The following is a 12,722-nucleotide window of genomic DNA, read 5'->3' on the forward strand; positions in this document are numbered from 1 at the left end:
CTGCTGAGTTACTCCCAGCATTTTGTGTCCACCTTCAACACCTTCAGTCAATAATGTAGGGTGGAGGTATTTATTTCACAAAATGCTGGAGTAACTCAGCAGGTCAGACAGCATCTCAGGAGAGAAGGAATGGGTGACGTTTAGGGTCGAGACCCTACAAACAGTGAAATTAATCAGTGTAAATCACCCATTCCTTCTCTCCAGAAATGCTGCCTGTTCTGCTGAGTTACTCCCAGCATTTTGTGTCCACCTTCAACATCTTTCCTACATCACAGTGCCTAGTCAGAGCTGAACACGATACTCTAAATGCAGCCTGACCAAATTACTTTGAGGAAATGTGTTTACATAGAAACATAGAAAATAGGTGCAGGAGTAGGCCATTCGGCCCTTCGAGCCTACACCGCCATTCAATATGATTATGGCTGATCATCCAACTCAGTATCCCGTACCTGCCTTCTCTCCATACCCCCTGATCCCTTTAGCCACAAGGGCCACATCTAACTCCCTCTTAAATATAGCCAATGAACTGGCCTCAACTACCTTCTGTGGCAGAGAATTCCACAGATTCACCACTCTCTGTGTGAAAAAAAACCTCATCTCGGTCTTAAAAGACTTCCCCCTTATCCTTAAACTGTGACCCCTTGTTCTGGACTTCCCCAACATCGGGAACAATCTTCCTGCATCTAGCCTGTCCAACCCCTTAAGAATTTTGTAAGTTTCTATAAGATCCCCCCTCAATCTTCTAAATTCCAGCGAGTACAAGCCGAGTCTATCCAGTCTTTCTTCATATGAAAGTCCTGCCATCCCAGGAATCAATCTGGTGAACCTTCTCTGTACTCCCTCTATGGCAAGAATGTCTTTCCTCAGATTAGGAGACCAAAACTGTACGCAATACTCCAGGTGTGGTCTCACCAATGCCCTGTACAACTGCAGCAGAACCTCCCTGCTCCTATACTCAAATCCCCTCGCTATGAATGCCAACATACCATTCGCTTTCTTCACTGCCTGCTACACCTGCATGCCTACTTTCAATGACTGGTGTACCACGACACCCAGGTCTCGTTGCATCTCCCCTTCTCCTAATCGGCCACCATTCAGATAATAGTCTGCTTTCCTGTTCTTGCCACCAAAGTGGATAACCTCACATTTAACTATCTGTTGGATGTATTCCATGGACTTGAGGAGTCAATAATGTAGGGTGGAGGTATTTATTTCACTAAATGCTGGAGTAACTCAGCAGGTCAGGCAGCATCTCAGGAGAGAAGGAATGGGTGACGTTTTGGGTCGAGACCCTTCTTCAGACCTGATGTAGGGTGGAGGGATCAATAGTGTTGAGTTCTAATTCATAGGCATTCTGTTACTATGGTTTTTGAGGTGAGACAGGAAGTGCAGTTGACAGGGTCACTGGTGCATAGTTTGTAAGGTGGTGAGCTCCTACGTTTATGCTGTGCATCTAATGATTGAGCTAGAAGTTCCTTGTGTATATTAATTGCAGAATGGACTACGGATTCCCACAGGTTGTTAAAAGTTGCACTCATAAGGCTTGCTGTGAACCCTAGTGTAAGTCAGATTTTTCGCAAGTTGGGATCACCATTCCCATTTCCTGCCCGAAATACCTTGGAGTCTAAAAAAGGATCTCGACCCGAAACATTGTCTGTCCATGTTCTCCAAAGATGCTGCCTGGCCCGCTGAATTATTCCAGCACTTTGTGTCTGTCACTGAAAGTATTAACTGTCTCAGCGGCGTCTGCTTGTGTTTTGGGCATTTTCTGCAGCATGCAGCTTTCTGAGGAAGCATTGCCACTTTGAGCTCCATCTCCCTCCGTTGCGGCACTTTTGGAATAGTATCAGACCACCGTTGGAATATTATGAGCTGTTTGGGGCCCTATATTTGAGGAAGGATGTGCTGGCGTTGGAAAGGGTCCAGAGGAGGTTTTACAAGAATGATTGGTTAACCTATGAGCACGTTTGATGGCTCTGGGCCTGTTCTTGCTGCCGTTTGGATGGATGAGGGAGAATCTCAGGAAACCTACTGAATAATGAAAGGCCTAGATAGAGTGGATGTGGAGAGGATGTTTCCAGCAGTGGGAAAGTCTAGGACCACGGGGCACCGTCTCAGAATAAATGGGTGTACCATTAGAATGGAGTTGAGGTGGAATTTTTTACTCAAAGGGCAGTTAGTCTGTTGAATTCATTCCCACAAATGGCTGTGGAATATTTTTAAAGCAGAGATCGATAGATTCTTTATAAGTAAAGGAATCAAAGGTATGGGGAAAAGGCAGGAGAATGGTGCTGAGAGAAAAATAGACCAGCCACGATCGAAAGTTGGAGCAGACTCAATGGTTTTGCTCCTATGTCTTATACTTATGAATATGATACGATACTTAATGTTGAACTTCGGCTTTCAGAGATGCTTGCAAAGTTGATTTCCCCGATGCTTGGCAGAACTTTCAATTCAATGATTGCTTGCACTGATTACTTAACCCCTAGTTAAAAAGTGTTTAATTGTCATGCATACAGTAAAGAAACAATGAAGTTTTTTCTTGCTGCAACTTTACAGAAATAAATAAATGCAATAACACACATACGTATACAGTCATCAGTGCTACAATATATTAATAATCAGTAATATGAAGTAACCAGACCATAATAGTGCAAAACTGAAGTACCTCGTTCAAGCAAAACAAAGTCCATGGTAGTTTGTAGTTGCTGAGGTTGGGTTGTGGTTTGTCATTCGCATCAAAAGTGTCCACCTGTTGTTTCAATGGTTCATTGGTGCTTTATTGTCATATGTGCACTGCACAGTGAAATTCTTTTTGCATATACTCGTAGCCATATTTTGGTGTCATTTACAAAAACTCTAAAGTCTGGTCCGTGCACTCAATATACTAGAGTGGCTCCTGATCCAGGTACGCTGGTCGGGGCCATCGGGTTGTCTGGTAGATGCTGCCTGAGAAGAGTTATCTTTGAGATCTTTAATATTGATTTTCATAAGATCATAAGTGATAGGAGCAGAATTAGGCCATTCGGCCCATCACTCTGCCATTCAATCATTGGCTGATCTATCTCTCCCTCTTAACCCCATTCTCCTGCCTTCTCCCCATAACCTCTGACACCCGTACTAATCAAGAATCTATCTATCTCTGACTTAAATATATCCATTGCCTCCACAGCCCTCTGTGGTAAAGAATTCCACAGATTCACCACCCGTGGCATTTTCTTGGCATTGCTTCTGTCACTGCCAGTGCTTTGGGGTCAGGCTGGTGGTTAGTCCACTAGTCACCAGTATCATGATGTCATGATGCAAATGACTTGTCTCGTTCAGAAGATCTTAACAAGTGCCACTGCCTGAATCAGTGGTTTAGCAAAACAAGACGTACATGCCTGGAGGATACCCACGCTGTAACAGGGAGAACGTGCAAACTCTACTCAGGTGGCACCCAAGCTCAGGATCAAACCCGGGCCTTTGGCGCTGCGAGGCAGCAGCACTACCCGCTGTGCCACTGCACCATCGTGTATTGTGATATTCGATACAAGTCCTAAAAGGTTGCAATGTGCTCAGACAGAAGATGAAGTGCTGATTGTCGAGCTGCATTTTGCTTTGTTGGCAGCAGGAGGTTTACCCTGAACTTGAATTCTCCATCCTGTGGACTAAACATGTGCCCAATCTGCTTTTGGTTTCTATCTCCCAATATGCTGGAAGGCACACTGTAAATATTGCACACAGTACACTCGCTTGGAAGAAGCACATGTAAATTATTGTTTGGCCACACCTCCAGTCATGACGTTAATCAAAGAACTGTCGGCAAATATGTTGTGGGCCAACAATGCCAATTGCTGAGCCACAGAAAGTGAGGCTGGCTAGATAGTGCACATGCATTGGAAGGTCATTTAGAGAGTGAATTGGAATCAGGATAGTTTAGGATTATTTTATTATCAACATAAAAATAAAGTGTCCTTGACAGAATTTTTCTGCTGGCTTGGCAATAATGCTAAACTTTCAATGTTGCTGCCATTCAGATATGTTTCTTTTTCGATTGGCAGCAGTAACTAATGCATGTTGTATAATTTATCTGGTTCCCTTTCATTGTTAATCTTCCAGTCTGTTCTTGAAAATGTTCATCACATCAAATGTTCATCAATGATCTATACATTTTGTCTGAATCAGTATGAAGAAGGGTCTCGACTCTTCTCTCCTGAGATGCTGAGTTACTCCAGCATTTTGTGTCTACCTTCAATTTGAACCAGCATCTGCAATTATTTTCCTATACATTTTCCTTGCTCTACATTCCCTTTGTCCTGTTTTCACACCTTATATTTCTTTATCAATGTATCTCCCTCTCCCCTGACAGCAGTCTGAAGAATGGAATTGTTCTGAAATGTGGAGTGGTTGTTGTAAACTGCCTCTAATATGTGGGTGAGTGGTAGAATTTGGATGGGCAGAGATATAGAATGTGGGGATAACAAAAAATCAAATGAGGGATGGGTGGGTGCTTGACCATTGCTGCAAATCCTGTGGGTTGAAGGGCCTTTTCCATGCTGTATAACTCTACAACCCACCTAAGAAGCATGGAAACGCTCTCCTAAATGGTCTTCTGGCCTTCTGTGCTATGATCCTTCTGCTGCCCATGTTGCAATCCTTCCCTTTCCTTCGCATATGTGTGTGCACTACTCTCTGTAAATGTTCCACAAAATACCCCAATACCTCAACCTCTTTATTTAAATAAAACTCCCTACATTCCTTACTCTGGCTTCATAATTTGCAACTCTTCAATCCTTTTGTGTCGCATGTTTTTTTCATCTCTGGCCTTTGTCCAACTATGTGTGAATCATCCCACCCCCTTCACATGTGTTCAGCTATTACCTACCAAGTTTTGCCAAGCCTCTTATATGTCCCAGGTTTCTTTCCTTCCACAACCAGTCTGAAGAACGGTCCCGACCCAAAATGTCACCTCTCCATGTTCTCCAGGGAAGCTGCATGACCCGCTGAGTTACTCCAGCACTTTGTATCCCTTTGATCCTAGTTTTGTCAGCAATCTAGCTTGTAATACTTGTCTTCTTTTGGATTGATTTATTGTTTTTGCCAGCTCGTACTTTATGAGATGCTGGAATGGTTTTGCTACATTAAAGTTAATGAAAAAATGTACGTGTTGTTACACGAGATGTGTGCTCAATTAGTGGGGGCTGTAAAAGTGCACATTCTGTACATACTAGCAGTTCTTCACTGCAGAAGCAGGGCAGTGTGTCATAAAGAAAAAGCTGGCCAAAGCATTGTGTTCAAACCGAGTATTGAAATAAGCAATTGCCAGGGCTGATGTTTGCTCTGTAATACCAAGTATTATTACCTTTGGTGACACGAGACTGCAGATACTATAATCTGGAGTAAAAAACATTCTGTTGAAGGAATTCAACAGATCAGGCAGCATCTGCGGAGGGTCAGGAATTGTTGATGTTTTGGGTTGAGATCCTGTGTCCGGATTGAGCCTAACTCATCTATGCTGATCAAGATGTATTTTTGAGATCCTATTTGTGTGTTTGAGCCAAATCCCTCTAAACCATTCCTATCTAAATGGCTTTTAAACTTTGTAATTATCCCCATCTCTTCAGCTTCCTCTGGCTGGTTCCCCTTACCCACTACCCTCTGTGTGGAAAAAGATTGCCCCTTCTGGTTCCTTTTAAATATTTCCCTCTCGCTGTAAACCTATGTCCTCAAGTTTTAGACTTCACTAGTCTGGGGGAGGGGAAAAGACTGACCATCCACCTTGGTTACGTTCTTCATGATTTTATATGTCTCTATAAGGTCGCCCCTCAACCTCGTATACTCCAGGGGAAAAAAAGTCGCAGACTGTCCAGCTGCCACAAAGGCTGTTTGCTTTGCAGAGTTATCAACCTTTCTATTGGTAACCAGTTGGGCCTCCTCCAGTGCCCCTGGCTTCACAACTCTTCAAACTTGTCTCACACTTGCTGTTCTTACCTCTGCCATTTGTTCCAACTATCTGCCTGTCAAAAAATCCCCCTTGCCTGTGTCAACCTATTAGCATGCTATGTCCTGCCTCTCCCCTTTTCCGGCTTTCATCTCCCCCCCACCCTACAATCAGCTGTGAAGAAGGTTCTCGACCCAAAATGTCACCTATCCATGTTCTCCAGTGATGCTGCTTGACCTGCTGCGTTACTCCAGTGCTTTGTGTATTAATCAGCATCTGCGACTCCTTGTAACTTTTCTGACTTTCTGTTTCAGCTCGGATTGCTTTGTCTGGAATGCTGAGTACCACAAGCTAAAATGTCGGATCAAGATCCAGTGACCCAACTCCCTCAACTGCCGCTAAAATGCCAGCAGTCCAAGTTCATTATTGGCTCCGTGTCCGAGGACAACTCGGAGGATGAGATCGGAATGAGCGGCAGCAAGTCGGATATTATGGAAGACAAGGAGCGGTCATTATCACCCTCCTCTGTAAATTCTGACAGTCTGTCTGATCTGGGGATGAGCAACGATGTTTTTTCTCCACAAATGAGGTAATACTGGAGATGTTTAAGTAAAATATCTTGTGCCATTTTGCTTCTGTGGTGTGACCTCCTCTTAATGGACTTTAGATGTGTTGATGGTTCAATAGTGCTTTATTGTCATATGTGCAAATGCACAGTGAAATTATTTTCTTACATACAGTCCAGTACAGTATTGCCATATCTTAGCACATCCCCAATTAACAAGGTGTACTGAAATAGTCCACTGAGCCGGCATGCAAAAGGCGCCAGGTTTTGGTGCCATTTTCAAGGTCCAGTCTTTGTCCTAATTGTTATGAGCGATGCCTGATATACGCATGCTCCAGGGATCAGCTAATCGAGGCAGGGTTAAGGGCCTGCATTAGTTGGTTTTGCCCCTAATGAAAAGTGTTCAAAATCGTCAGGTTAAGAAACAAATTTAATGTTTTGGATGATGACCCTTTATCAGAACAGGAAAAGTGAAAACCCAAATGTTTTAAGTTACAAAGAGCGGTGAGAGGTGGAGAGAACAAAAAGAATGTGTGTGATAGTGGGGACACCAAGGTTGTTCCAGGTAACACCATGTCCTTGTATAAGAAAATAACTGCAGATGCTGGTACAAATCGATTTATTCACAAAATGCTGGAGTAACTCAGCAGGTCAGGCAGCATCTCGGGAGAGAAGGAATGGGTGACGTTTCGGGTCGAGACCCTTCTTCAGACTTCCATGTCCTTGTGCCTTGCACTTGATGGGTGAATTGGTGTCATTAGAGAGGAAGAAGAAAAATACCAAAGAAAAACACGGCAACTGCAATGTTGAAGGAACATTTAGACAGGTACAAGGTTAGGATAAGTTTAGAGGGATACGAGCCAAACTCAAGCAGGTGGGACAAGTGTAGATGGGACATCTTTGTGGGTGTGGGCAAATTGGGCCGATGGGACGTTTCCACACTATGACTCTATAACTGCAAGCAGTTGCAGGAAATCTGAAACAAAAGAGAATATTGGAAATATTGTGCAGATCAGGCAGTATCAGTCGTGTATTTGTTAAAGGTGGCTGAGTTAGCATTGACAGAAACTAGAAAGGTTTGTTATCTAAAAACTGAGCATTTCCTCTAACCCTTTGCAACTGGATCTTTGACTTCCTCTGGCATATTCAATTAGTGCAGATCAGTAGCAACATCTCCGGGTCACTGACCATTCGCATGGGTGCACCTTCAACTACATACTTAGCACTCTGGTCTATTCTATTCGCACCCATGACGGTGTGGCTAAGCACAGCTCCAATGCCATCTGCAAATTTGCCGACAACGCCACTGTGGTTGGCCGAATTGTGGGTGGTGATGAGTCAGCATATAAGGAAACTCAGCAGCACAGTGGAGCAGTGGTAGAGTTGCTGTCTTACAACGCCGAGACCCGGGTTCGATCCTGACTATGTTGTGCTGTCTGCACAGTGTTGGTATGTTCTCCCTGTGACCACGTGGGTTTTCTCCGGGTGCTGTGGTTTCCTCCCTCACTCTAAAAAAGTAGGAGATTGGATGTCCCACTTATCTGGATAATTATTCTTGCATCTCTAATAATTTGCACATCAAAGCAATCAGTAAAGTTTTCTCAATCGATCAATAAAGCCAGATATGTTGTAAATATGCGATCTGTCTCTTGATAATACATGAGTTCAAAGAGCAACTCTTACTGACATGAGTTTGCTTTTTATGGTGGCCATCAGGAACTACCTGGTTTGTCTTAAACTTTTAAATCGTGATGCATTGTCTGATTATCTGATTTCTCAAAGCTAATTAATAAATGTTTTGGTTGTTTGGTGACCTTGTTGATGTAATTAAAGAATGTTGGATCCAGCACCTGTGGTGATTTGGTTGGATTTAGTTTGAAGCCAAATGTTGTTTTATTGCTGACTTCTTTCCAACAACTTTCTGTTATACTGCTGTGAAGGCACTGTATTAATTGGAGTAATGATCTTTCCTTCAGTAAAATAAGAGAATGGGATTAGACATACAGTGCCGGGGTAACTCAGCAGGTCAGGCAACGTCTCTGGAGAAAACGATGGATGTCATTTCAGGTCGGAATCCTTCTTCAGACTCCAAACTGCAGTCCAAAGAAGGGTTCCTCTCCTCCTAAAGTCCACCATTAACTCCTTAGGGAACAGTGGGAAACGTATCTGCTCCCTGTGTCATAGAAAATTAAAAGTATTGAAAAGTTATTTTTTTAAATAACATTACAATATAGGTTTGTGGTAATTCCAAAATGGTGCTAGCATGCTCCCTTACAACAAGAACAGCAAGTGTTTGAGGTTGAATATCTCACATTAGCTCTGGCCTTATGAACTTCACCTTAAAAGATCGTTCTACCGTAGAACCAACAATCTTTAAACCATTGTGGAGTATTGGCAAGGAATGAGTGCACATTGCAACGATGGGAGTTGGAAGGCAAACCAGTGTGTGCTGAAGGGTTTTATGTGAAAAGACACTTCCAACAGGAAGGAGCCAAGCTGGTGCCTGTAAAGGCATGCAGTCTCAGAATACCTGGACCTTAGCAATACAATGTGCAGGTTTGTAAGTTAATTGGCTTCTGTAAAATTGCCCCATGTGTGTTGGGAGTGGACGAGAAACACCTAGACCTAGTGTGAACGGGCAATCGATGGTTGCCGTGGTCTCGGCAGGTATATTGGCCTGTTTCCATGCGGCATCATTTGATCAATTCAATCAAATGCTGTTTCCATGTTGAAAAATGAGCCTTATTTTTATTTCCGAATGTTGCTACATATGGCATATCTCAATGGAAGCCACCTACAAGAATCCTGAGGCAAGGTTTCTGTGAATGTGGGTGGCACTGACTTCAACCGTACGACCGGCACAGGCACTTGCCCGAGTTTCATTTTGAGATTTTTACGGGTTACACTCAGTGTGAACTATCTTGCGGAAGAGTAGTCTGGATGATATTGCCTCTGCCAAAAGGGATGATAAGGTGATGATATTTTGGGTCAGGATTCTTCTTCCTGACACAATACTCAGCTGGTGGTTGCTGCCTCACAGTACCAGGGACCCCGGTTCCATCCTGACTAAGGGTGCAGTCTTGTGTGTTCTCCCTGTGACGGTGTGAGTTTCCTCCCACATCCCAAATTCAGCAGGCTTTTGTAGGTTAATTGGCCCTTGAAAATTAGTGAGTAGGGAGTGGATGAGAAAATGGGACAATATAGAACTAGTGTGAGCAGGTGATCGATGGTCGGCCCGGACTTGGTGGGCCAAAGGACCTGATTCCATGCTGTATCTCTAAACTAAACTAAACTAAACTGCATTGATGAGGTATGAACCGAATTTAATAAGAAGATGCTTTACTGTGAAGCTTGAGTGGAGGTGGTTTTCTAGGATACCTCTTTTGTCATGTGTCTGTTGCTTTCGTTTTTTTTTAAACTTTTCCTCGTCCGTGAACGTGGAACTACGTTGATTTCATTTATTTCTTGTGACAGATTTAAAAGTTGGTTCTCCTTGAAGTGAACAACACCAGTTACAATTTGTCTTCTTCTTGCGTTTGAGGCAACAGAAGTTATGAAGCTGCTTCTGCTGTCTCTGTTTGTTGTCCTTCGCCTGACTGAGGTCAGTTGACAGGGCTCACCACGGGGAGGTCGACAACGTGAGCCCTTTACAATTTGTAACTTACAAAGACCAATTTAGTTTGAGATACAACGTGGAGACTGGTCCTTCAGCCCACTGCGTCCGTGCCGACCAGCGATCCCTGTGCACTAATACTATCCTGCACACACTAAGGACAATTTACAAACTTTACCAAAACCAATGAACCTACAAACCTGTATGTCTTTGGAATGTGGGAGGAAACTGGACCACCTGGAGAAAACCCACTCCGTACAGACAGCACCCCCAGTTAGGATTGAACCCGGGTCTCTGGTGCTGTAAGGCAGCAAATCTACCGCTGCGCCACCGTGCTGTGCCTGAGTCATACTCGTTGCAATATTAGCGAGAAACAAATTTGGGGTATCGCAAGACTATCAAGGTCATTTGACCCCAGAATAGGGCATGCAAAACCCTGCACCAACATTTCAAACACTATAAATGACTGGGGTTAGCAAAATTCATTGATAAATCATCAATGCGGTTTTTGTGTCAGAAGAAGGGTCCTGACCCAAAATGTCATCTGTCCATGTCTTCCAGAGATGCTGCCGGACCCACTGAGTTACTCCAGCACTTTGTGGGGGTTTTTTGTACGTGCAAGGGGATTATTGTGGATTTATGTAGATTAATTTCTTATCGCTGTGTCAGAACAGCACTGAAATAGCAACTAGGTCATGTGCTCAAGTTCATGACATGAGCCTGGAACTGATGCCATTGAACCAGAGATGATATTTACCTAAACTGTTAATGGGATGTATTGAAGTGCTAGAGCTTTGCCAATTCTCATTTAAGTTAACGATAGAAAAAGATACTGTAGTCAGTAGAGATACACAGGTCGTTCGCTGATGACCAGTTTATCTATTGACTACAGTATCTCTTCCTATGGCAAAACTCCAGCACTTCAACACACAGGTCATCTGCTGACTGATCCCTCAACCTGAATGTAGTTATTGGCACTTGGTAGTGTCTGCCTGTGAAATATGTTGCAAGTGCGAGGAGAACTTTTAGACAATAGGTGCAGGAGTAGGCCATTCGGCCCTTCGAGCCAGCACCGCCATTCAATGTGATCATGGCTGACCATTCTCAATCAGTACCCCGTTCCTGCCTTATCCCCATACCCCCTGACTCCGCTATCCTTAAGAGCTCTATCTAGCTCTCTCTTGAATGCATTCAAAGAATTGGCATCCACTGCCTTCTGAGGCAGAGAATTCCACAGATTCACAACTCTCTGACTGAAAAAGTTTTTCCTTATCTACGTTCTAAATGGCCTACCCCTTATTCTTAAACTGTGGTCCCTTGTTCTGGACTTCCCCAACATTGGGAACATGTTTTCTGCCTCTAACATCTGTAACCCCTTAATATTTTTATACGTTTCGATAAGATCCCCTCTCATCCTTCTAAATTCCAGTGTGTTTAAGCCTAGTCGCTCCAGTCTTTCAATATATGACAGTCCCGCCATTCCGGGAATTAACCTAGTAAACCTACGCTGCACGCCCTTCACCTGAATTGGTTATTATCTTCCTGTGTGCTATGTGATCAAACAAGGAGGGATTAGAGTCATAGACTCTTAGAGCATGGAAACGGCTTTCTGCCCAACACTTTTGTACTGTGCAACTCAGACTTTTAAAAAATGTTTTACTCAAGATTGCAGCATTTGCAGTTCTTTATTCATAATTCATTCATTATTTTTTTATTGTAATATATTCATCTTCATCTTTTTTTCATTGAAGTGACTATATTTTATATTGATTGTTGTTTGCTGTGCCTTTTTAATTTTAACTTAATTTAATGCACTTTATTCCTCGGGATTGTGGGAAACGGTATTTCGATTTTCTGTCTGTGTAAACTAACTGGAAATTGACAATAAAGTTGACTTTGACTTTGACTTTGATAAAGAAGGGTCCCGACTTGAAACATCGCCAGTCCTTTCCCTCCAATGCAACATTTTCCAACATTTCATCTTTGTGTAACATATTCTGTTTTTTTCACATAATCCTGATGTATCATTGAAGGAAAAGCTGGTACTGACACCTAGAAGTGTAGGAAAGAACTGCAGGTGCCGGTTTAAATCGAAAGTAGACACAAAATGCTGGAGTAACTCAGCGGGACAGGCAGCATCTCTGGAGAGAAGGAATGGGTGACGTTTCGGGTCGAGACCCTTCTTCAGCATTTTGTGGCTACCTGACACCTAGAAGATTCTTTTCATTCCTTTTAAGTGAAGCTGGGATTTCATTTTGTTACTCGGGGTAGTTAGGGTGTAGTTTCCATCTTCCAACCTAACTCATTGCAGATATTAGACCGAATCTCTGTACCTGTAAAGCGTTCATGCTATAACACTATATTCTGCACACTGGTATTTTTCCCTTTGCATGACCTGTTGTCCTTGGCATGGCTTGAAAGTTCTCGTCTAGTATGATTAGATTTGATTGGAGAGTATGCAAACAAAGTTTTTCATTGTTTCTTGGTACACGTGACAATAAAAAAACTAGTGCCGAGTGGTATTTCAATGTGTGCATGTGTGGTTGTATAAAAGCATGGCATTTATAGATAGAGCTGAACAAATGAATCTTTCAGCTAAAAATGTAACCGTGGCAATGATC

At 43.0% G+C, this 12,722-nt stretch overlaps 1 protein-coding gene across 2 annotated transcripts in view; it reads left to right on the forward strand.

Moving 5' to 3' along the window:
* The window catches only part of acaca (acetyl-CoA carboxylase alpha), a 222,738-nt gene that overhangs the window by 1,636 nt on the left and 208,380 nt on the right, over positions 1–12,722 (forward strand). For both annotated transcript variants that reach the window (XM_078422758.1, XM_078422759.1), the window contains exon 2: positions 6,238–6,512. In XM_078422758.1, the coding sequence (XP_078278884.1) occupies positions 6,280–6,512 (233 nt within the window). In that variant the 5' untranslated portion in view covers positions 6,238–6,279. The remainder of the gene's footprint in view (positions 1–6,237; positions 6,513–12,722) is intronic.

The sequence above is a fragment of the Rhinoraja longicauda genome, chromosome 26 (genome assembly GCF_053455715.1).
Source record: "Rhinoraja longicauda isolate Sanriku21f chromosome 26, sRhiLon1.1, whole genome shotgun sequence".
NCBI lineage: Eukaryota > Metazoa > Chordata > Chondrichthyes > Rajiformes > Arhynchobatidae > Rhinoraja > Rhinoraja longicauda.